At 33.9% G+C, this 27,134-nt stretch overlaps 2 protein-coding genes across 4 annotated transcripts in view; one reads left to right on the top strand and one right to left on the bottom strand.

The window, feature by feature from the left end:
- LOC128232277 (Na(+)/H(+) exchange regulatory cofactor NHE-RF1-like) overlaps positions 1 to 8,082 on the top strand; it is a 26,000-nt gene extending 17,918 nt beyond the window's left edge. For 2 of the 3 annotated variants that reach the window (XM_052945751.1, XM_052945748.1), the window contains exon 5: positions 1,834 to 5,349. In XM_052945751.1, the coding sequence (XP_052801711.1) occupies positions 1,834 to 2,007 (174 nt within the window). In that variant the 3' untranslated portion in view covers positions 2,008 to 5,349. Of the gene's footprint in view, positions 1 to 1,833; positions 5,350 to 6,339 lie in introns of those variants that run through there. The other variant, XM_052945750.1, reaches the window with a different exon arrangement.
- On the bottom strand, positions 7,938 to 27,134 carry LOC128232276 (transforming growth factor-beta receptor-associated protein 1-like). Its single transcript, XM_052945747.1, has 21 exons — positions 26,961 to 27,134; positions 24,708 to 24,760; positions 23,585 to 23,678; positions 23,245 to 23,343; positions 22,881 to 23,072; positions 22,451 to 22,585; positions 21,455 to 21,615; positions 20,072 to 20,204; positions 19,679 to 19,771; positions 19,224 to 19,328; positions 18,520 to 18,711; positions 16,151 to 16,344; positions 15,795 to 15,863; positions 13,464 to 13,536; positions 12,612 to 12,746; positions 12,039 to 12,139; positions 10,915 to 11,026; positions 10,484 to 10,644; positions 10,084 to 10,156; positions 9,685 to 9,875; positions 7,938 to 9,388 (listed from the first exon to the last, which is right to left on the bottom strand). Exons 1-21 carry the CDS (start codon positions 27,033 to 27,035, stop codon positions 9,244 to 9,246), a joined length of 2,586 nt encoding a protein of 861 aa, XP_052801707.1. The 5' UTR covers positions 27,036 to 27,134; the 3' UTR covers positions 7,938 to 9,243.

The raw sequence follows: 27,134 nt of genomic DNA, 5'->3' as shown, positions 1-27,134 counted from the left end.
TATCTGTCACAAATTTGCTCAAAGTGTATAGATAATAAAGGTCAGTCAATCTGCTATCATATAAACTAAACATTTTAGTGTGTGGTAGTCGAAATAAGAGAAATCATTTATGCCTATTGTGCCATGCTGTATTGTGATGTTCTATGTGTTTATATGAGTATACTTCTGCACATAATATCACTACAAGCGGTCTATTAACAACTCATTTATTATCTATAGTATTATTCACCAATGCTAATAGTCTGCTATAAACGAACATAGACATAATCAAGTATAGAACCTAACAAACCATTGTTATATAATACAGTGCCATAATTTTATACAAGTAGCTTACTTTTTGCTCAGCTTTGGATAGGCTTTGAAAGCAGCATGAACTTCAGCATCATATTTTGTTAAGAAATCAATGTTATTTAGACAAATTTCAAATTTGAACAAAGACGCAGCTGCAAAATGGTTTGGTAAACTGCTGTTTTCAATGAATTAGGGCTGCTTTCAGAGTAAAATTTGCTTTTACCGTTTTGCTTTGTTTCACAACATACATGGAAACTTATTTATAATTACACCAAAATAGGGCACATTATGACAAAAATGAAATATGGTAACAACTTCTAGTTATAATTCTTTGTATAAAGCATCTGAGGTGCAATTGATTTGTACAGAACGTTGTGAAAGGGGAAGAACCATATATGACAATTATGATAAAATAAAAGAGTTGCAGACACAAGGGAATTAATTAGAATTGAAAACTATTAATTTTACTCTTAGATTTAATTAGTTTAATTGTTTCATTCAATTATTAGGATTTCCCACAATGTTATTTGATGTATTGTAATTGTGGTGTGGTTATTTAATATTATTTGAAAATTAAACTTCAGGTAACACAGCAGAAATTTCACTCAATTATATTCTTGTCTGAACAGCCTTAAGAATTTTGATGGATATTCAATTAAGCACTTTAGTGGTTATAAAAAGATGCATAAATTTATCAGTGAGTTGGTAAGTAGGTAATACACTCTTGGCCTTACATTGGTAGTGCTCTGTCTAAACAGATAATAACTTCAGATATTAAACACCATTCAACTGCATTTGATACATAAATTGTAGAATTTGATCTTGAGGAAATGGCAGGAATCATTCATAGTCTTAAAAGCCAATCATTTGAAGGTATGTTTTCTATGTATAGTAAGGCAGTCAGCCTGGTGCTGACCTTATTGTTCAGAAGACCAAAAATACATGCTAACTGTTCATTAATGACTACATGGAAATTTGGCAGTTGTTTTTGATAGAGGCTTTCTACATGTTTAAATGTGAAACCCTACAAGTGATCTCGTTCGCAGAGACATGAGCGTGAACACTAAGTACTGTAAAGCCAGCTTTATTAATCCAGTGATCCCATTGGCAGAGACATGAGCGTGAACACTAAGTACTGTAAAGCCAGCTTTATTAATCCAGTGATCCCATTGGCAGAGACATGAGCGTGAACACTTAGTATTGTAAACAGACCAATTAATTACTGCTATATGTCTATTTTAGTTTGAGATAAGACTTTTTATGTGTCTTTCCTTCCTAAAAGTCCAAGCAGGACTATGTCAGTTAACACAAACTGTAGGAAGAGCTCCAATTATTGAACACTTATAACCATCAAGTGCAACATCTCAAGCTCTTTCCTCTATAATCAAAGTGCTTAACCTAAGCCTCTCCTCTATAGTCAAGTGCTTAAAAATCTGAACCTCTTGCAAATACCCAGAAATTAATGCTTGGTCAGTATTTCAAAACTTCCTGTGTACGACAGATACTTTGACGGTTTCCATGTGTGTTTTCTCTGTGTTACAGGAGCCAGCCATCACAAACTCGCAGCCCACGCAGGCTAATGGCACTGACTTCCTGTCTATGAACGTCTCGGCCAAGGAGATGAGAGAACGCATCGCATCCAAAAAGAAGAACGACCCAAAACAAAAATCCAACATGGACTTTAAATCGAAATTCGAGATTTTCCAGAAAATGTGATCATTTTATAACTAGTAAATAATTGTGTATTCAAATTCATTATACATATAACACATAGCAGTGACTGTATTTAGAGATATATATATTATATTGTTTGGTCAGACCTTTTTGTTCTACCCAAATAAACTGTGAAGTAACTTTTTATGGGAGTTGATGTGGAATATTAACTTTTGAGACGAAAATATACCTATAAATTTTGTTTACCCTGATTTGCCTATTCAAATATACTTTATCTGCAAAATTGATAAAGCTGCCATAACTATGAATGCACATTTTTGAAGCTTGAATATCTAACATTTTATATACCCAGATATATACGGAACAGATTGCAATGCAACTTGTGTAACAATGAATAATTTGTTTACTCCCTTTTTAGGCATTGTGTTATAATAATGTAATGGGAACGGTTACATGTATTTGACCAAAGCAAAATGTGATGTTTGTATTTCGCTTATACATTTAATAGTATACCTTTCATTCGCACCTGAATTTGTGGGGTTAACAACTGTGGATTCACTTGTTGTTATCAGATTGTGTGCTCATGTACAGTGTTTGTCCATCTTATAGTGGTAATATTATCAGTGTTAGTGTGTGTATAGATGCAAGATTAGGAAAGAAAAAAAATCAAATGTATTTGATAATTTCCCCATATCTATTCCAAGTAAATTGAGTTTGTATTTAAAAAGGTGAATATTATGAAGAGCCTTTCTATTGCAACATGGGAGAGTTTAGACATGAAAAGCTTATGATTAAGTTGTGAATAGTGCATTGCAAACTATCACAAGGGAAATCAACAGTTATCAAGTTGATGAATGGATTTGTGTTTGAGTAGGAATAAATCGTACATGTGTATAATGTAGCGCAAGCGTATCTCAATAAACAATCACTTGATTTTTATACCATTTTTGTGCTCACAGCATTATTGCTTTTTTTCTAGCGCAGTAAAATGCTCACACACTTAGCTCTTTTCTTTGCCTTTGTATTTAAAAAAAATGTATTGTCTTATAGATAGCAAAATGCCTTGACACATTTTTTTGTCATATGTGAATGGAGCAAGTTTGTTTATGATGAATATTTAAGGAGATTTTGTTGTTAAGAAAGGTTCTTGGCCTAACAGTAATGGTCGTATTTTGTTTATGGTTGTTTCAGCACATGTGCTCATCTCATCTGGGCCTAGCCACTTACATTCCAGGTGTAATTTACCAAATCATCGTACTTTGTTCCAATTATTGATTGTCCCCCATGAATTTATTTTCATAAAAAATATTTCTCTCATTTTTTGTGACATTTATGAATGGATATTTGATATTTTATGAAGTTGGAGAGATTTCAAGTGTATTTTAAAAAAGCTATTGCAGTATTATTTTCTCCTTGCTTGGGAAAGAAAAAGAACTGCTTTTTTTGCCTAAGTTGTAAATGTCACCATTCATTAATGTCAGAGGTTTTTGTTTAAGGAATCCAATTTACTTAGTCTAGAGGAGTTGATGTATTGTATATTCTATGCATGAGATAACTTTATGTGAGAATGACAAACTTTCATATCTTGGGCTCAGCACAACACAAACACACTCCTTCTACTTAGTAAGGAATTATATTCGTCTTGCTCTGAGCCCTTGAATTTTTATATCTTCTTTGAGTTTGTCATCATGCTTTGTCATGTTGTTTTTTCATGTTTGTAAAATCATTTATATCATAAGCAGAGTGTGTACACTTTCTTTATGTATAATTCTACTTCATACATGTTATACTAAAACTCTTGTTCTGTTGAAGAAATCTTTATAATAAATGATCTATTTGATGTTAAAGTTTATTATTTTTTTAGTATGTTTTTGCTGAAAATGAAAAGCAATTAGCTGTATAGATTGTTTTTTGACAAAATATTTTAACTTGCTTAATTGGTGCCAACAAAGAATGACCAGTAGTGAGACTATGTATTATTGATTATATGACCGGTTGAAGATAGCCAAACCCATATGTATCTGACCCTGGTCACTGAGTCAACACAACTGTCTCTTTGCCTTGTAAAACATAGCAACTTATATCTGTATCGACCAGTGTAGGACATGTAAAGTAGATTCAGTGTAGGCCATAAATATCTAAGTTCAAATTTGTTTTAGTTTGTATATCCATAAATCTTGTAGAACAGCAGTGAATGGTTGACATTGATTGATTCCTTTGCCCATCTGAGGGAATAAAATACCATAATCTTTGGTTAATCCACAACTTGTCTGCAGCCAACAAATGTGAATCTTGCCTCTTATCATGTTTGGCCAGAGTTTTGTCTTGTAATGTTTAAAGATTCTGTTCTATTTCTGGACTGTGATTATAGATCATTAATGTTGCTGTTTCCAAATTGTTCTCAAGTTGCTCATTGTTTTAGAGTGCTACCAAAGAAACAAGACAATTTTTTTAATTGGATTTTATAAAGAGTTCTTGTGAATATTTGTTGAAATGGTGCAATAATATGTTTGGGTAATTTCATTTCCTCGAAACATAAGATATTATTGAAATTACAAAAATAATAATTGCTCTCAGAAAAAAGGTTTTAGAAAGATCTCTCTATTTTTAAAGTTCATGTATTTTTTAAGTGCTAGATAAAGTAACTGTTTGCCTGAGACTCCGAGGACAAGATAATTGTGTTGCTTCCAACTAACCCACATGTATTAACCTTTAGTTCCTTGTGTAGAATTAACATGAAGTAATTCAATGATGGCATTTGTATATATTTCATATTTCTTATGTGATTGATCATTATGCCATTATAACACTGCAGAATTTTTTCAATGAAATATCTCAACTATAGACACTGTTCATAGAGCGGACTTATGGTGACTGGAGCTTATGCTAAAGTTATGGAAATAGACCAGAAATGTCTAGTTCCATAGCAGAAATCTTAGCTTGTAGTAACAGAACATTTCAAGGAGAACTACAATTATTATAAATTGTTATCTTGTTAAATTGTGTTTTCTTAAAAGGATTTTTTCTGTGCGTTGTAAATAGTGATAGATCAGCGGGAACATTGTTCATACAGCGACCACACATAGATAGAGGCTGTCATTTCTTCCAAACACGCTTCTCCATTGTATAGCAATTAGCAGTCAATCATGTCGAAATTTAAGACTTAATATCCTTAAATTTTAAGCAACTAAAGATTACTCGAAGATGAATGTCATGAATTTGTTCACCATTTGATATAAGCCTGTTTGGTTGAAGTGTCAGGAGTAGGGTTTTGTTTCTGCTGGCCAGTGCCTATAGTCTGATGTACGTATTGGCATATACTTTATTACATAATATTCCAGGAACAAAACATATATTTTGTTACAATAAAGACTATAATACAAATGATCTTTTCTGTTTTTCTGTCCAATAAGCATCAAGTATAAACCTTAAATGAAAGAATCTATTGAATCCACTTCCACATGTGTTCCTGTTCAGGTTGGCTGAGCATCTTGTCAGTAGTGAACTGTCATAAGCTAAAAAGCAAAACAAATGGGCAATAGAAATCAGATGTCCAGTTATGTGAGGCCAGGGGAAGGCAACCCACCTGGGAAATCCAGGAACTATTGGGGTCTGCTACATTATAGGCATCACGTTCCACAACCCTGACACATTGTGATCACAACAGATTAATTCCAATGATCAAATGTCAAGAATATTGCCTAACAAAATAAGAAGAACTATCTCTCAAACAAAGAAGAAAGGAAAGTAAAATATGGTGAGATAAATGTACGGTAAGTCTCATTTGCATATATCCATATAAATATTTCAGACAGGGCCAACATGTTAGCACATGATGAAACATTTTGGCTCTTTTTGAACCATACTGTAGACAACCTTTCAACATCATTAGTCACTAACTGCACGAGACTAACAAGGAAAGGCTACCCACATACACTTGATTCATTATGCAAATTATACAAACAACCCAGGATTAGATGCACAAAGATAAGATGCCACGATGTAAAATTGAACTTAGTAACATTTTTTTATCCTGTGTAACTAGCCTTATGCATCTAGACCATGTTTTGTTTTGTCCTATTTTGTTGTGCAATTTTAGGCTTGTAGGCTGCTTTTGCTATTATGTGGCAGACAAAAATTGCTTCAAGGTTGATCCTATCATGTAGTTATAGTTATACGTCAATTGACAAAATCATATTTTAAAAACTTCTTGATTATCTGAACAGTTTAAAAATAATACAATTGAAGAAACACAAATTTAATTTCGAATTTTTATGCTATATACCGGTAAGTACTTAGCAAAAAATTGGAAATAGTACCAAACTTTTACAAACGTATTGAAAGCAGGTAAAATAAAGTGTTGTTACATTCCAGATGTTCAAGAAGCACGCCCCATCCCCTCCTCGCTCCCCAGAGGTAACCGAACAGGAAATATTCACCCTATCTGCCAGTGACATCAAGCAGCGGATACAACGGAAAAAAAGCGACAAACGTCTGCAGCGCCATAGTATGCGGGAAAAAGTGAACATGTTTGACCAGTTGTAATTTAGCAGAGGAAAGCTGTGAAAAAGTGAACATGTTTGGCCAGCTGTAGCCCAGCGTAGAAGGCAAGCAGAGAAAAAAAATACAAACAAGTTGATTTATTTCAATGCCCAAATGAATTCTTTTGTATATACTGTACATAGCTTAAAGCTTCAGCGAACACTCTTATATCATATGGTACAGGCTGAGGCAGGTAATTTTTTTCCATTAAAAGTGGTAACATTTTACATAATGACAGCCATTAATAATATGAGAAGCACATTATTGTAGATGCACAATGATTGAGTAAATTGTGGTAAGGTAATGTGGCGTTATAATTCAAGTTATGATTTTAAATCAAATTTTAATGTCAAAAAGATATTTGGAAAATAAAGCAATTGATTGTAAAATATTGAAAGCACATTTCTGTGGCAAATTCCTCATATGTTAGATGAAAATGATATAAATGTTTTTCAGGTGCTTTAAGGTTTTTGAATATTGTTTCATTTTGTGCAATGAGAGCTTAATGGTCTGGGTAATTCTGGTTGGGGCATTATTTTTTTGACAGACACCTGTTTCTCCCCCATGTGTCCTGTCAGTTTTGTTTTATATTATTCTTATATTATTATGTGTGTTTTTGTTGTTCCTATTTATATGTTAAGGAAGTTGGAAAAGTATTTTTTTGTTAATTCATGCTCATGCATCTTTTCACTGAATCATATCATCATTATTCATGCTAGCTATTTTAAATGATAGAGGAGCCATTCTACCAACACATGTATCATACAACCTCTTCCGAAATGTTATTTCTGAGTACTTATTATACTTTTCTCGAAACTAAAAGCTGTTTTAGTAAGACTTTCAAAGGTTATTTACTTTTGCAAGTACAATTTTTAATTTTAATTCGTCACCTCCACACTATTTCACTGAAATTCCTGATGAATGTCTGCAAATTTGTGTTTGTTTTTAAAATCTTGGATCATTCCAGGGCTTCAAATGTATACTAGTGCCCATGTTTACGAAGTCTACTGGAATCTACTCTCTTAGAAAGCCATTTTTAACATCTTAAAAACATTAGATTTATTTACAATAGATTAGGGCTATTCCAATGACACATATAACCCCTGGGGTAAAGGTGCTTTTAAAATATACCGCCTCCTACAGGAGCAAATTAACCCCTTCTGGGTCCAAATTAGTAAAAAGACATCCACCCATATACTACCAGTATTTAAATAATTGCCTTCCCCCCCTTGGGTTATGTTTTACTGAAATAGCCCTTCATATTTAATCGATATAATAAGGTTTTAAGCTTTCAAGTCTTGAATCATACTGCAATATCTAATCATGAACTGGTACATTCCTGTGTTTTGTAGTAGGTAATTGTTGTACAATATGTCCATGCACACGCCGTATATCACTGTAAAAGTATTTGAAAATAAGAATACATATACAAGAATTTATTGTATTTTATTATATTTTTTATACAGTAATTGCTATCACATAATATTTAAGTAAACAAGACAATAAACAGAATAAAAATGTTAAAATGTAGCTTTGCAATGGGTTGAATTGGGAAATAAACTAAATGCAAATGAATTATGGTTTTGTCGTTAGCCAATGAAAATATCGGCCATATCCATACCGATAAATAACAACCTGAACTGCAATAGAGAACTTGAGGAAATACCCAGGTAGGTTGGCCTCATATGTTAATGAGGATAAACATGTCCTTTGACATACAGACGTCATGAAACTTCCAAATTACTGAAAATAAAACCTTAGATATTCACAGATACTTGGATCTATAAGTACCTGTGCCCACCTAACTCGTTTAAAACATTAATTTCTTACACAACTACAACAGAGGCTGTACTACAAAAGCATCTTGAGAATATTTTACTACAGTGAAATTTTTCGAAATACTTTATTTCTCAAACTAACTAATGCGTTAATTTCTTTTATCATATTTCGATTGGATAGTACAGATTGGGCATTACACATTCTACCTAAAAATTAAAACAGTTACAGGTCAATTTTAAGGAAAAGATGCAATATTAATAAATTAGATGTTTCTGTAGTACAGTGCAAGAATACTGATGTGCTTTAAGGGCAAGTGCATTATTCTTATTTTAACTATAAATCAAAGAAAGTCTCCAACATCTTAAATCCCTTATAACAGGATCAAAATAAGCTCATTATTTTTGACTTTGTATATTTTCACATTAAAGTAAATTATCTATATGATGATCATGATAAATGAGTTTTAATTTAGTAAAATTTATTAAGTTTGTTACGCTACAGAACTTTGGAGAAATTTGTGCCAGTAATTTACAACACTGACCTCATAGTTTAGTTCAACATTACAAATTAACTTGATGTAAAATGTCAACATACACATGAATTAAGCTGACTCAAAGGCTAAACATGTCTCATAATACATGCACCTTATCTCTGCTTACATTGATTCTACAAAGTAAAGAAAAAGAAGATGAAATAAATTGAAATGAACACAAACATAAATATCACAACATCTAGGTTTTGTGGATTACTGATATTCTGACTATTCTGAACGTCAGCAACATAAAGATATTTGTCAGTTCTGGTAAATTATAATGCACCTAAAGCTGAATATGATTATCTGTTATAATTTTCTCTTCCTCACTTATCAAAGTTTAACTTGATACAATGGTGTGACTTCTTTGGCACAAAGCTCATTCTAAGCTACTGTATGTAGACTGTTTCTGTGGTTTCCTGCTGTCATGAGTGTTTAGTTGTGCTGAAAAGCCTACCAGTCACTGGACACACATGTTTGTTCTTAGCACAATGTATATGAGTCACAATGCCATTTGGATATCTGACAAAGGCTGGGTCGGAAAACGTTCTATTGCACACCGCACAAGCACTGAAAATATATATGGATATTTGAGAATGTCAGACATAAAGTGTTACATTTCAAACAACAATAATTCTTAAATTGATCATTAAACCATTCTTGAAAAGTAATAACTTTAAGTGGTTTGAACTTCATGAAATTGAAAGAACTTTCTAATAAGTGCTGTCTAATATTTAAGACAATATTAAAAGCTGAAACTGACCTGAATAATGTGATGATCATTTATCCATAAATTTGAACAGATATTGCCTTTTGTAATTGACGATTTTACAGCACTGACCCAGATCTATATCACTGAAACTCACCGTTCATCATTCATGACTACAGGCTCCCGTTGCTCAGTTATAAATCCCTGTTTAACAAGCAGGTTCTCTCCCCGAGACATCATGCACTGTATACGTGTGGTCCGGTTTTCGTGCATGTTTGTACGGAGGGCCTTTTTTAGGAACTGGGACATCAAGCCTATTGACCAAGAATCTGGGATGATCTGTATCACCTGACATAGAAGACACATTTATAGGACTCAAATTTAAAATAAAATCTGCATTTTAATTTTGTACAAGTTTTGGGAAAAAAATACAACTATGGTCAAGCATTTAGGTGTACATGCTTAAATACGTGGTCAATCATTTTAATTGTTTTGCTACGTCAAGCAGTCTGTGGTGAGTTTAGAAAGTGTTTGAATGACAGCGTTCAAGAGTTACCTTTGCAACATCAAAGTCACTGACATTGTTGTTCAATAAGACTATGGCAGGTTCTATCAAAAAATCTTTTCTCCTGAAATTTAAAAAATATTTATAAGAATAAAAAGTTGGTGAAACATGTGATCTATTAAACATAAGTGTGCCTCACATTTCTGAGTAACAAGGCATAAACTAGAATGATTCTAAAGTGAGATTCTTACTTACAAACTTCACCATGGATTTATACCTTTTTTTGCCCCTCAAAAAGACACTATTACTGCTTTGTACCCAAGAAAACTATTAAACCTTGACTCATGGCAGCTCATAACTGTCGTCACATTCAAAGTTAAAATGAATAAGTATCAACAAAATTTGAAATCAAGGCACTGTAGGGCAGTCACGCCAGTATAGAAGCACCTACTCGTTGGCTGGGTCCAGGTAGACACTGAGAAGGATGTGGAAGAGGCGTTTCCTGTAGGTGGGGTCACGACCCTCTGAGTTGACAAGGCAGTAGTTCTCCGCAGCTGTGTAGTCCCGTAGCTTGTGCACCAGGATACGGAGAGCCTTCTCATGGTCCTCCAGCTAGGATACGTATATGGAGGTGTAGTAAATGAGAATTGATAATACAACATGACGGCATTAAACAAACCTGCCAATTACTTAAACTTTATTAACAATAAAGCAGTTTTATTTTTTCATGAATTTCTCTATAAACTTGTTTTAAATTCATTGCATCTCAATAAGTGCATATAAAAGTCATTATTCAGTTCTGTAATTGAGGTGATGTTTTGTAACTTAAAATTAGAACTGATGTAAAAGATTGTTACAAGGGCAAGAGTGTTGCTGTGTTACCTTCCCATAGAGTATGGCACACTCAGCATGCATCTCCTGTTCCTTCGCCTTCCCCAGTATCAGCTGTACCCGGTATAGGCTTGACATCTGTAGCATTGTACGTAACTTGGACCTGTAACACAAGCTACTGGTGAGAGGCAGAGGATTTATATCAGCTGTACCCTGTACAGGCTTGACATCTGTAGCATTGTACGTAACTTGGACCTGTAACACAAGCTACTGGTGAGAGGCAGAGGATTTATATCAGCTGTACCCTGTACAGACTAGACATCTGTACCATTGTACGTAACTTGGACCTGTAACACAAGCTACTGGTGAGAGGCAGAGGATTTATATCGGCTGTACCCTGTACAGACTAGACATCTGTAGCATTGTACATAACTTGGATCTGTAACACAAGCTACTGGTGAGAGGCAGAGGATTTATATCAGCTGTACCCTGTACAGACCAGACATCTGTAGCATTGTACATAACTTGGATCTGTAACACAAGCTACTGGTGAGAGGCAGAGGATTTATATCAGCTGTACCCTGTACAGACCAGACATCTGTAGCATTGTACATAACTTTTACATGTCAGAGGCTACTATGAGATCTGAGGGAATTTGATTACATAGTTTGAATAATATTGAACAATTTATTATACAAAATTTGACAACCAGCTAAAGTTTTTAATACAATCTTATGCTTAACAAGTTTAAATATCATACTTAATTCAGCCAAATTACTTGTTTAAACTGGATTCATAAACCCATATATATTTTATCATGTTTCTTTTAGAGTAATATTCTTTAAGAGTCTCAAAACTCTTTAAAAGGAGAAAATTACACAGTTCAGTTCAAAACAAAAATATTTAGCTTAGCTTGATCCTGTTATAAGGGTCTTGAGATTCTTCAACAAGTTAGGGCCTTCATTTTATTAGCAAACTTTATTTAATGGAATTACATAAAACAGTGGAATGAATATATTCAAAAGATCATTCAATTTCATCAGAGAAGTTACTAGACTAGAAAAGTATATTTGACTTACTTGCATTTTTGTAGATTTAGATTTTTTGATCTGCTTGGAAAAGCAACTATTCAATACAATGATTCGTCTATATTTAATTGAATATCATATCATTACCTTGCCATGTCAAGTTGTTCCTTTTTCACATTGTTGGTTTTCATCAGCTTCAAAACATTGTCTAAATATAAGACAGCCAGGTGGGTATGATACTTCTCTTTCTGAAGAAAACAACACAACATGTTTCAATTTCTGAAAATTGACATCAAGATCATTGGAAAAAAACAACAGAAAAAGGATAAAAAACACCTTGCTCAATGAACGTTCCAATACATGTGATAGTTTATATGTTTGAATATTATTTTATATGTTTTATTTTTATATTTTAATTATAAAATAACTAATTATTCATCATGAATATTTACAAGTTTACAATTTATTCATCGTGAATATTTACAAGTTTACAATTTATCACTTCTGGTTGAAATCAAAATATTATAAATTTTTATTTCTTGTTCCATCTTGCTAAGCATTCGTAGAAAAAAATATTCTTATTTTTATTTGATCTTTTTTCGTTCTCTCTGACAGAAAACTTTTGAAAAACATTTGACTATCATTTGTTGTTATTCCTTAATTTAAGTTGTTACGTTCATGTCATATAGGAGTCAGAGCTAGGGATAATAATGGCTTTACTTCAAGTTTTCGTTGAAAGACCAGGTACTCCAGGTATGTGACCACTGCCATAGGGAATCTATGAAGGTAGTCTATCACAGTGTCTGGTCTCATCCTCTCAGAGGGGGGCTCCTGGGATGGACGCTCTGTGAATATCTGCAAATTTAGAGCGATGATGCTATGTATACTTCACTCTGGTTCAATCGCCTGACCTGAGACAAGAGTCCAGCTTTTCATACTTCTTGTATGTTGATTAACTGACACTTATACTGCATGTTTCTTTATAACATCTTCAATCAGTTATCATTATCAAATCTCTAATGAATGAAAATGGCTTTAAGTTGCATGGCTAGTAAAACCTACTTGTAATTGTTGCTATGTACTACTGCAATTTGTTTATAAACAAATTAATAATGTACTAAAACACTGTATGTGAAACTACATCAAGTAGGTGAGAAGGCTCTTTCATTTTCCTCAGTTTCACCCCAATTTTAGAAATTGATATACTGTGTCATTGTAAACACGTGTAACAATTTAAGCAATATTTTGGTCTTTTTTTTTTACCTGGGTAATTTGTGGCCACGTAGCTATTAATTGAAAACGTCATTTATAAAGGACTTATATCTATACCTATACCTAACACAAGTCATGCTTGTTTATCATTTAAGTCAAATGAATTAAACACAATAATGCATTAAAGTGAATATGTTTCTTTTGTACATCTATCAAGTTTATACCTATATTGCATCCCTTCAATGCCATTGTCCACAGCAATCATGACACGACTACTATGATAAAAAATTATATATTTTTTTCAAAACAACTACAAGCTTGAATGTTCCCTTCTTCATATTACCACAGTTGATTTCCTACCTTTATACTCAGTTCCTGGTCCCTTTCTAAGGCCCAGTCTACATACTTCCACACCAAATCATGGTCACTTAAACTGAAAATGAAAACTTTTAAAGTGGTATTCTTATTTATAGTCAATATAACAAACATAAATTTTGAGTGATAAACCTTTAACTACTTACTAAATAGTGCCTTTATGGAAAATATCAATTGCTGATAACCAGATTGTAACCGTGTATTTAATAACTGAAAACGCACAAACATTAAATGACTGGTGGGTACTTAAAGATTTACGGAGAGTATATCATATTGAAAGTATATCATTTCATAAGGTGGAAATACCGTGTTTTCTGCACCTTTCTTTCAAATTAGACATGGTATCTTTCATAAGAATCATTGTTTTTGATATTTATCTATCCTTTTTGGTAAATTAAAACAATTGTATTAATTGTGGTACTGCTTATTTTGAAGTAAGAGTGCATCTTTGATTAAACAAACTCAACATCTAAAACAATGATTCAACTAAAATGAAGTAGTTCTGACAGTGATACACAACTAATGTATGGAAGTTTTCAGTCATGTTTTCAGCAACTCTGTGAACAACATGAACATGATGATGTCATCAGTGAAATTCTGTCCAAAACAAGAGCTGTCACAGAGACAGCGCGCTCGACTATTCCGCCGCTTTTCAATGTAAGGATTGAAAAGTTTTGGCAAAACATGCATGGATCACTGTTAGATAAGATTTCAATGCAATACATGGTGTGCTGAGATATAAACATAAATGTGGTTCCATGCAAAATATTAACGAGAATTTCTAAGTCTAATAATAAAGGGCCATTATTTGCAAAATATAGTTATCTAACTTGGTTATTCAATTAAGTTTGGTGGTTGAATACCATTGTATGAAGTCTCAATGCAATACATCAAATAGTTGCTGAGATATTATCCTATGTGTGCTAACATGCAAGACCTTAACCAGAATTTCTATGTTGCATAATAAAGGGGCAAAAATTATATATTATAAAAGATAGAGTTATCTTACTTGATTAAATAAGAAGGTTAAATAGATGGGAGCCTGTGTGTAAATTTTTAATGCAATACATGACGCTGAGGTATTGACTTAAAAGTGGTTACATGCAAAACCTTAACCAGAATTTCTATGTCGAATAAAAAAGGGGCCATTATTTTAATTTAATGCAAACTGGAGTTATCTTACTTGGTTATTTAAGTAGATGGTTGAGTACCATTGCATAAAGTATCAATGCAATCCATCAAGTAATTGCTGAGATATTAACCTATGTGTGCTTACATGCAAAACCTACAGCAGAATTTCTAAGTCAAATAATAAAGGCCCATAATTTGCATTATATTCGAAAAAGTGTTATCTAGGAATACATATCTAATGTTTCAATGCAATACATGATATATTTGCTGAGATATTGACTTAAATGTGGTAACATGCAAAACCTTAACCAGAATTTCTAAGTCGAATAATAAAGGACAATTATTTTGCATTAAAAGCAAACTAGAGTTATCGAACTTGGTTAATTAAGTAGGTTGGATGGTTGACTACCATTGTATAAAGTCTCAATGCAATACCTCAAGTAGTTGCTGAGATATTAACCTATGTGTGCTTACACGCAAAACCTTAACCAGAATTTCTAAGTCGAATAATAAAGGGCAATTATTTGCATTAAATGCAAACTAGAGTTATCTTACTTGATTAATTTAGTAGGTTGGATGGTTGAGTACCATTGTATCAAGTATCAATGCAATACCTCAAGTAGTTGCTGAGATCTTAACCTATGTGTGCTTACACGCAAAACCTTAACCAGAATTTCTAAGTCGAATAATAAAGGGCAATTATATGCATTAAATGCAAACTAGAGTTATCTAACTTGGTTAATTTAGTAGGTTGGATGGTTCAGTACCATTTTATCAAGTATCAATGCAATACCTCAAGTAGTTGCTGAGATATAATTAACCTATATGTGCTTACACGCAAAACCTTAACCAGAATTTCTAAGTCGAATAATAAAGGCCTATTATTTGCATTATATTCAAATAATTGTTATCTAACTTCATTAATTTAGTATATAAGATAGTTGGGAATACATTTCCAAAGTTTCAATGCAATAACTGATGTATTTACTGAGATAATGACTTAAAGGTGCTTACATGCAAAACCTTAACCAAGGTGTGACGCCAACGCCACCGCCGACGCCAGGGTGAGTAGTATAGCTCTCCTTATTCTTCGAATAGTCGAGCTAAAACTAGTCTCAGGAACTGTTTTAAAGCATACATTACTGAAGGATATTCTCAACCAGGGATCTTTGTTCTGACTCTTACCTTGACAAGAAATTAACCACAAATTCAAAACCAGGGAAAAGATCATCTTTAATTTCTCCATTTACTAATCTGAAAATGAAATAAACAGATTTAATAAATAAATAACAATAATATATATAAATAAATGTTCATATTATATAAATAATCTGTTATAAGCAATTCATGACATACATCCTGTAATTGAATATTTTAAGTCAAACCTGTCTTAAAAACGCAAAAATGGGAGAATATCTAAAGTGTATTAAATATAATTATTTTCATAGTTCTTATATGATACAGCCTTGTCAAATGATTTGCAGGTGGAAATTTTGACTCCATTATAAAGCTATCTTTCCAACCATTTAACTATTCCTTACCTAGACCATATATTAAGAGCCTTGTCATTATCTCCATGGTATTTACACAGCATTGCCAGTGCGTGGTGACGATCATACTTCTCGAGACATTCTGCGCAGTCCTTCAGGTTACAACCAGAGTCCACCTCTATCAGAGGCAGTAACTCTGGGGAATTTATCTCTGCATACAGCTTGAGTAAGGCAACATCAACCTCCTGGAAGGGAATTCAGAAAAATATATAAATAGTGCTCACATTTACCATTAATTCACAGTTTAATCATTTCCTTGGTTTGCTGCAATTTAAATCAATACCCTTTTTAAAAAAAAACAACACTTTAATATAAATGTAGGACTAAGGCAGGTCCAAGAAACTGCCATGTTTCCATATGGGGCATTTATGCACTATTTTTAAACATTTTCCATTAACAGGCTGTTTTTCAAAATAGATCCCTACAAATGGGCTTATTTGGATTCCTACTAGATTTTGAAGTATTGGAAATACAGGTAACATCAATAAGGTCATCATAGCATTAATTTTTTTAACCTTTCAGAGGCTTTTGGAACAAGTACACATTTTTTCTGTCTTTTTCCCTTTGTAAAATTTGTTACATGCTGCTTATTTAGTTAAGATCACAATATATTTATTAATTTTTATGTAGAACTTTGATGCATTTGCTTTTCCTATAATTAATATCTTTTTACTTCTGTGATTTTCAAAAAAAGAAAAGAATTTTAACTACTTAAACAGCTACAACAATATCATTTCAAGATATGTCGTATTTTGTAACCCTGTTGATCATGAAAACAATCTATACAGTACAGCAGAGGTGTGAAGGTGATAGCCCCTATAATTATTATCAGCTTATATTACAGCTAAATTGCCAAATGAAATGTGTTTGAAGTAAGACAATGATAAACAAGAGCCGTCGTAAGACTACGCCGCTTTGACTAAGAATACAATAACGATGTAATAATACCAAGTTTGGTCTCTTTAATACTTTATGTCAAACCTAACTAAAATTATTGGATACATAAGGTGACTTTGATGGTGCCCTCCCACCAGCCCGCCCAAACAATGACGCAAGTCATTCAAATAACTTGATTTCCCATTATGAAAATGTGGTTAAGAATATACAAATATGCCTTTCAAAGGAAATAAAAAAAAATCAAAAAAATTAAGGGCATAACTTGTATTTAGGCTTAAAACGGAGTTATGTTTCTTGTTGTGTAAATAATTTTGAAATTTATTAAGTGCATTTAATGAACGGTATAGAAGTTTTTTTATTAAAAATCCCAACTTGCCCTTAACTTTTACTTGCCTAAAACTTTAACCTAAGTCAATCATAGGCCATAACTTGTATTAAGGATATGGAGTTATGTAACCTCATTGGGTGATGGTCCTGAACAACTGTGTGAAGTATTAAGTCAATTGAATGAAGGGTATAGAAGTTATTAAACAATATCCCAACCTGCCCTGAAACTTTAACCTAAGTCAATCATAGGCCATAACTTGTATTAAGGATATGGAGTTATGTAACCTCATTGGGTGATGGTCCTGAACAACTGTGTGAAGTATTAAGTCAATTGAATGAAGGGTATAGAAGTTATTAAACAATATCCCAACCTGCCCTTAAACTTTAACCTAAGATCTATAGTCAATCAGGGGCCATAATTTGTATAAAAGATAATATGGAGTTATCAAACCTCATTATGTGATGGCTCTGAACATCTGTGTGAAGTATTAAGTCAATTGAACGAATGGTATTGGAGTTTTAAGTGAAAATCCCAACTTGCCCTTAAAATTTAACCTGCCCTAAAACTTTAACCTAAGTCAATCAGGGGCCATAACTTGTATTTAGGATAATAAGGAGTTATGTAACCTCATTGTGTGATGGTCCTGAACAACTGTGTGAAGTATTAAGTCAATTGAACAAAAGATATAGAAGTATATATATAAAGATATATAAATATTCAAACTTGCCCCAAAACTTTAACCTAAGTTCCATACAATCAGGGGCCATAATCTGTGTAACGAATAATATGGAGTTATCTAACCTCATCATGTGATGGCCCTGAACAACTGCGTGAAGTATTAAGTCAATTGAATGTAGGGTATTGGACTTATAAGTGAAAATCCCAACTTGCCCTAAAACTTTAACCGGACGTCGACGCCGACGCTGGGGCGAGTAGTATAGCCCACCTATTCTTCGAATAGTCGAGCTAAAAATGTAAAATGCCTGTTTGTTGGATTCTAAAAATAGATCTGCCCATTTGTGGAGATTAAACTATAAATAGCCCTAAACCTGCCCACTTGTGGTAATTTGTAGGACCCTGTCCAATAGGAAGTCTTCCATACACATCAACATACAAGGAGACACATCATTTAAACCTGTTTAAATCCTCTTGCATCCTTGGTTCCACGAATGTCCTCCAGATATGCCTGCAGGAAGTCCTTATATTGGCGTACAACATTCTGGTCCCCCCGTGCCAGCTGGTTCACGTCCGCAATCTCGTGCAGTGGTGGCATGGAGCGCTGGAAACTGCAGCCTGACGGCATCATGCGGGGATACAAACTGATTACCTTTAAACAGAGGATAGATTGGTACAAAATTGCAATGTATCATGCAAACACAGTGATTTTCTATTTTACTGCCAATATATTTAGTAAACACCAACCAATACACAGTGTAAGGTATTTATAGTAGATAACAACAAGTAGTTAAATCAGAACTCGAGTACTCTGATCTTTTGGCCCCAATTTCTGAACGTCTTTAGACCCTTAAAACAGACATGAGCTAAGCTTAATATTTTGTTCAGGTATATTTGTGCAATCATTCTTAACAGTTATTGGACTTCAAAAGGAAATTATCTTTATGCTTACCACCATAAGCTATGTTTTATTTAGTAAAATCACAATTAAGTATGATATTTGGCTTAATGAAATAAGATGTCTTTGTTTATGAAATCCTTGCAGCCACAGCTGGTGGCACAAGAATGTACCCCCACAATGATGAAATCAGAGGTTCTAGCTTTAACATCCATGAAACTAACACAACCAAACAACATTTATAACTTGTTCCACAAGATACATACCTCTCTGACATCCACCTCTCCATTTTTAAACAGATCCTGAACATCATCAAAATTACGTTGAGAAAATTCTATAAATGCTGCCTGTTGTTGAATTCTTTTGAATATCTGGAAACAGCATTTAAACAAAGCATATTATGTTTGAAAATGGAGTTTTCTAACAATAATTCAAAGAATTGTAACAAATTAAAGAGCATGTCATACTGCTATGTTGATGTTTCTTACACTGTGCCAGCACAGCAAGTTGCACACAATAACAACTGACATCAGGCTTCATTAAAAGATGACCAAGCTTTATTCAACACTAAATATTTAAAATAAGGCTATCATTGGCAATGATGTATGCTCCCAGATAGGGTACACATTTGGAAAGAAGGACGGACAAAGTGGCGACTATGTGTGCTCCCTTTGGAGAGCATGATACAAAAAAAAAAGTTTTTCATTGAATTTGATCTTACCTTCAGAAACTTGTCTCTTGAGAGGCCATGGTTTGCGTTACGGGCAAGGTCCAGGGCCTCTGTGGTTCTCTTGTCTGCCAGCAGACCCTGAACCTGCGAGGAAAACAAACTAATCAATTAAAAAAGAGTAAAAAAAGTTGCATAAAAAAGAATAGAAAAAAGAAATCAATGTATTTCAATGATAGATACTAGTAGTAATTACATGGCAAAGTCCTTATAACATACACACACACATGTTTAATAATAAGAATCATTGCATTACCTTTAAAATGAAAAATCATGTCCTTGCAATTGCACTTAATCCATTAAGTTCATTGAATTTAAGAGGGTCTATACAATTTGAATTAATTTGTTGTAAAGATTCATTACATGTGATATAACATAACTTTTCACCTGCTTCTCCCAGGCTACTGGTACTAGACAGTAGACCTCTTTTGCAGACGCCACAAAGATGCGACCATCATAGTCGTTAAGGATGACTCCGCCTTGGAACGGGATAGCCTGCTTCTGGTGCTGGTCAAGTATACTGCAATCACACATCAGACGTATATTTACACAAAAAGGAAGAAGTAAATACCATGAAGAAATACAAACAAACCAATATCAATTCCATATGCTAGGTCTACCTTAAAGAAAGAATAAAATCTGTTTCAAAAAAAAAGTGTAATATTTACATGGCAAGACTTAATGAAATTACAATGTAGCATACTTTCTTGATAACAGTCAAAAATATGTGATTAGGGTCATCACAAGCAATGCAAACTCTCACAAATCCCCTTCACAGAATATTATAACATAGGGTCAATGAAAAACTGTTACAATCCACTGTATATTGTAACGTTGGTAGGTAGATATGGCATTTACACCATTATAAACAAATACAATTAAAATCTACAGAATCCTAGCAACAAGTACCAAGGAGCTCATGTAACATGCCTGTGTATGGTGATGAACTCATCATCCATGGCAAGGATGTATGGATGGGAACCTGAGTATGGCAAGGATGTATGGATGGGTACCTGTGTACCATGATGAACTCATCATTCATGTCAAGGATGTATGGATGGGTACCTGTGTACAGTGATGCACTAATCATTCAAGACAAGAATGTATGGATGGGTACCTGTGTACGGTGATGAACTCATCATTTATGGAAATGTTGATGGATGGGTACCTGTGTACAGTGATAAACTTATCATTCATGGCAAGGATGTATGGATGGGTACCTGTGTACAGTGATGAACTCATCATTTATGGCAAGGATGTATGGATAGGTACCTGTGTACAGTGATGAACTCATCATTCATGGCAAGGTTGATGGATGGGTACCGGTGTAGAGTGATGAACTCATCATTCATGGCAAGAATGTATGGATAGGTATCTGTGTACAGTGATGAACTCATCATTCATGGCAAGGATGTATGGATGTGTACCTGTGTACAGTGATGAACTCATCATTCATGGCAAGGATGTATGGATTGGTACCTGTGTACAGTGATGAACTCATCATTCATGGCAATGATGTATGGATGGGTACCTGAGTATGGCAAGGATGAATGAATGGGTACCAGTGTACGGTGATGAACTCATCATCCATGGCAAGGATGCATGGATGGGCGCCTGTGTACGGTGATGAACTCATCATTCATGGCAAGGATGTTTGGATGGGTACCTGTGTACAGTGATGAACTCATCATTCATGGCAAGGATGTTTGGATGTGTACCTGTGTACAGTGATAAACTCATCATTCATGGCAAGGATGTATGGATGGGTACCTGTGTACAGTGATGAACTCATCATTCATGGCAAGGATGTATGGATGGGTGTAGCCAACACAGAGCAAGTTTTCTGACCACTGTAGAGGGGGACGTTGGGAAATTCCCTCTGATGTCACAAACATACCCAGAGCACTTGGACCAGTCAGCAAAAACTCCTCCTGAAGAACAGTAACAAACAAGCCATATCATAGCAGTCAGTAAATAGGAACGAAATGTCTCTTTCAACATGCCGCTTACAATAATTTACTTGAAAATTTGTACAGATGTGCGATGTTATTCATACACCAATATATTGCGATATGGAACATAAGTGACACGTATCCATACAAAGGGGCAATCAAATCATTATTTTCTTTCGTCTTTTACATGTATGCATATGTGTTGCCCATTTTAAATGCATTTTAATTGTATTCATTGACATCTTTAATAAACCTATTATATAATCATTTGGTACAAAATAATTGATTCTAGTAAAACTCTTCAAAAAGTATGCTCGTCATTCAAGCATTACAGTGGAGAAAACTGTCACACTGCAGCCAAAAATGACAAATAAATATATAACTTATATAGCAATATTATTACATTTACAAGGTTTTCAAAACAGAAAGTAAAATAAGTATGAAATTAATTCTAAAAATAATTCAATAAACATACATCATCCTTTAAATTTTCAAATGATATATATCCCGATACACTGATTCACTGAAGAAATATCTTGATATATCGTGATACATGTTTGCCTTCAAGATAACTCCTTGTAATCAACCATTCTTAGCAATAGATATGCCCATGTTTCATTGCACGCGCTGTGGCAGGAGCTCAAACATTTAAATGGAAGCATCTCTGCTTTGACAACTCATAGACTGTTCAACATCTGACATGTCAATTATTCTGAGACAAACACCCTGGCTTTTTTTCCAAATAAATGCTTCGAATTTTGTGCGCAAAAAAATCCTGTGAACTGACCCAGTACTTAATGTACAATTTATCTACCTTGCTGACGCGTTTGACAATGGGTCGTACATGCTCGGTGTCGATGGGGAACAGGTCAGTGTTCTGGCCTGTTTCGTAGTCCAGCATGCAGTACTGGGACATTAGCCCCGCACAGATGACATGCCCGTCCAGAGCCTGGATACAGTGCAACAATTTTGTTAGAATTAATAGGGTAAAATACTGCAGTTTTACTTATTCAGGATTTTCTATTTCAATTTTTAAAGGGCTTAACATTTCTAATACAAAACAAAAATGATGAATTATAAATAATAATTCTGTTAAAATAAGTCTGAAAAAAAAAAGAAATTCAAATGGTTTTCAAGAAAGTAAAAAAAAATCAGGAAGTAAATAATTCAATGAGTTCAAATGTGCACCTCAATGTCAATGCATACATTATTAAATCTTTAAGACTTAAGTACAAACAGCTTACAATGACAGAAGCCGGTTCCTGTATGGAGATGTCCCTGTTGTGTGTTATTCTGTCATCGGAAATGGAGTATAGAGCCAGCTGCTTCTTCTTCATGGCAACACACACCTCCACCATGAATGGACTGTTCCCTACTGGGTTCTCATTAAGGCAGAAATGGGTCACTCCCTTGATCTTTGCACCACCCATTGCAGGCTGCAAATAATTTACAATAGCTGAACACAGTTAAAAATTATACTAGCGTATGTCAAAATGACAGCTTTTAAACAGCAATAAAGATTTACAAATTTAGGGCTATTTCAAGTCATCAAGATGGTATGCCATGTTCTGAACCTCTTTGTACCGTGCTACATGAAGGTTTGCATACCTCTAGATCTAGCATGTTGAGCAGGGAGACAGTGTTATCACAAAGCACCAGGATCCTCTTAAGAGCAGATGCTGCCTTCAGCTGGACTATGGCCTTTTTCTGCAAAGGATTAATGTATTATTATTACATTTGTAATTACATTTGATAAATTGCATACTGATGGTCTCACTTTAATTATAATCAATAGTGTTTATAATATTAGTAAATATAATTAAAACAGCAAACATCTTTGTTCAGAAACTGCTTATAATACTATCATTTACCAGTGTGAAGTGTGATTATTACTAGACATTATGTTGAAAATTGAATTCATTCTAATGTATACAACAGTCTACATTACCAATCCAAGGTGCTTCTGTCCTTGGTTCTGGCTTTGGAATGTGACTTTCCCACTTTGATTTGCTCTTTCTTCAAGCATAAAATGCATAACGAAACTGAAAAGAAAAGCACACATATCTGATTGATACCTTTTACAATGAGAAATCTTAAAAATAAAGATATGGCTAACATAAGTAATAATATAACAACGAATTTCCTGTGTTGATTCACAATGTGATATCATACATGTATACATAATGTATACATGGGTACAGGATAAGTTGTACCAACACAACATCATAACACTTCAACATAGTATCATATTTGAAAAACTTGTCTAATATGATACATATTCTATTCTGTTGATGTTGGGACAAAGGCAATTTGTCACATTTCAAGTCTTTTAGAGAATGCTTTTACCTATGTTACATTTATATGGAACAACTTCTCCAAATATGGTTGTCCAGTTAGCACACTTGCTTCTCACCTATGTGACCAAGGTTCAATTCCTGGCCTAGGTGCATATTTGCTTGGTTTGTGGTCACCAAGCCGGACAGGTGGTTCTCCTTCAGGTACTTTGGTTTCACCCACAACACAAGACTACAATCTCAGGACATATTGTGCCATGGAGAATGATTAAAACAGTGTTGAAATAACTTGTTTCACAATCGTTGTACAATAATTAAGTTTAAACTAAAAATGGTCGTGTCTTGTAATCATCGGTGTTATTTCCCATATTTCAGTACATGGGGCAAAAGCCCTTAGAATTGTGAAATACAGACAAAATGCTTAAATTGTGAATTTACTATAATAGTATATTGCAAACAAGGAAGCAAAGCAAAGCACCCATTGAGATCATGTATTTGAAGAATTTTATAAGAAACAATTGTTTTTAAACATATCTGTATAAGTTTTACTTGTAAATGTTGATACATTTGTTTTTTAGTTTAGGATTGTGAATTTTGAGTTTATTGTAAAAAAAGTATACTTTTTGGGATTATGAATGGGGGCGAATTTTGGTAAAAACAACAACAACACTGATCATATATTGTTATAAATAAAATAATGTATTACATGTACAATTTATTTAAATAAATACACTATAACTTTTAGTATTATAGCTAGCGACTATTTAAATTTCCTACCAATCAGATGTTCCAAGGTACATGTTTTTCCCACAGACATCCATGCACTCTATCTGAAAAATAAATACAAATTCTCACTTACATTGAGTGCATTAATTACCATGGGTATCTTCCAGAGTCAATAAGATCTCCAACTGTTAACAATATACATGAAAATCTGTAAATTCTGAAATCATTAAACAGGAGGCAAGCACACAGCATACATGCTCAAATGTATACTTAATTATGCTGATATTTGGTTAGGTAGTCCAAGCTTCTAAGATATCCCTTGCTTATTTTAGCAACGTATAATACTCTCAGGAAGCCTAAGTCAAATAATAAGAGGTAGTCAACAGCCTCATGTCTGAGTTTCAGGCAGGCTGGTATTCAAAAATAATGGAAATTGTAATTTTCAAAAAAACTTATAATGTATTAGACCGATACTCCTCCTCTAAAATGGGAGCTATTACTAAAGCATGGGCCACCGTACACCGCTACATACTGTTAACACTAAGTCTTGTTCATTTGATGTTTCTGACTGTTTTAAGTAATATTTTTTAAGGTTCAATGTGTTGATAATGTTAATATTTCTTCACAATGTAACCCAGCGATTTTTTTGGAATTATTTTCACCACCTGCTCCTTCCAAATTGGGATTTTTTTCGACATTGAGAAAAATACAAAAACATGCTAAAATAGCCAATATAATAGCAAATAAACATCTTTTAACTTTTTTATGCATGCTTTATGCTCTAAAAGAGCTAGTATTACCAAGATTTTGTTTATTTATTTATAAATTTATTGCTTTTTTATATAAATTCATTGCTTTTTTATTCATTCACAGGACCTGCATTCAATTAGTTCGGAAAATATCATGATTTTTTTGGAAAAATGAACACTTTTTGCTAGGGGAAACAGCCTTTAGAAGGCAGTAAATTGCACCAAAAAAGTCACTGATACCAAACTGTTATTTAGCAACACTGTAGCCAAAACAGTTACTTTGACAAAAAAATGGTAGCCTGGTAATAAAACTGGCAGGCTGTGAGCTCAGGGTTTGTTACACTTCTTCACCAGACATGACACTGTATATACAGTGGAAACTCACTAAACTGGATCTCCACAAAACCGGAATCCTCAGGATACCGGACTTTTTTCCCAGTCGCAGTTTTCCCCTTCTATTTTCAATGTAAAAATATCCCTACAAAACCGGAACCCCGGAATTCCAGATACCGGATAGAAATTCGAGAAAATTTGTTAGTTGTCAACGTGATTTTACCTCACAAAACCGGACGTCTCAAACATGTCAAAATAATTTTGTGTATTAGGAATTCGCGAATTGCGTGTCACTTTGTTTTGACAGCCGGTGCGTCGTTAAATATTACACCTGTGATGTTGTATTAACTCGATAATCGATAATGATGATTGCGCTGTGGATTGACTGTCGCGCGATTATCAAACGATAATCAAACTTGTGAAAAGAAAACTGATTGAAACATTAGTTTGTTTGTTGAAGAAAATAAAGAACTAGAAACAGTTATTTAGTGATCATTTTGGAGGGTTGTTTTATCCAAAGACTTGAATCAAATTAGAGCGGTGCGTTAATTAAACTATCAAACCTACTAAACAAGCATTAAATTACGCGAGTTGTTTTATTTCAAGACTTGGAAAAAAGATGATTATAAAAACGCAGAAATGTTTAATTATGCTTATCACTTTTGCAAGTGCTTTAATCATGTCTCAACCTCCGTCTAAACGTCGGAGAATTGAACTGTCCCTAGAGGACAAAAGCTTTTAAAGGTTAACTCAGTTAATATTTTGAGTAAACTAACCCCATACATCAAATCCTCACTAAACCGGAATCCTCACTAAACCGTAAATTTTGCCCAGTCTGGACCTTGTCCGGTATAGTGAGTTTCCACTGTAGTTTTAAAAATTTTAACATATAAGACACTGTGCGAGTTTTAACATTTGAGACACTGTTCGCCACCACCACGCCTAGTCTCGTTGAGCTACTTACGCCCAGCTCAGTATATGGAAGAAGAAGAAGAAACACAGTTATGGCACAGTGTACTGTACAGCTTTTTAAATATAATAGAATTTTCTGCAACCAAAATTTGTCTGGTCTCACTCTCATGTACTATTGCAAAGTGTCACTGCTCTACAAAGAATATCACTAAACCCTGTGCACACCATGTACTGATTTAGGTACACTAAGGTAGGTCACATTATCAAAATTTTGAATGCAAGAATGAAAAACTTAAAAAAAGGGCTTAACCTGTGCTTTTAACTTGTCTGACATGCGAGGTACCCGCTCAACGGCGGGTACAAGATCAAAGGCCTTGATACTCATTATATTCCTAGCAAGACAGGCTCAAATAAACGCTATTTTCAGCGAAAGATACATTTCCATCTGTGATCTGTCAAATTCTATGGGCGCTGCCATCTTGGA

This window comes from Mya arenaria, chromosome 4 (assembly GCF_026914265.1).
Source record: "Mya arenaria isolate MELC-2E11 chromosome 4, ASM2691426v1".
NCBI lineage: Eukaryota > Metazoa > Mollusca > Bivalvia > Myida > Myidae > Mya > Mya arenaria.
Note: the sequence above shows the minus strand (reverse complement) of the source record. Positions and strands in the feature narration are given on the sequence as shown.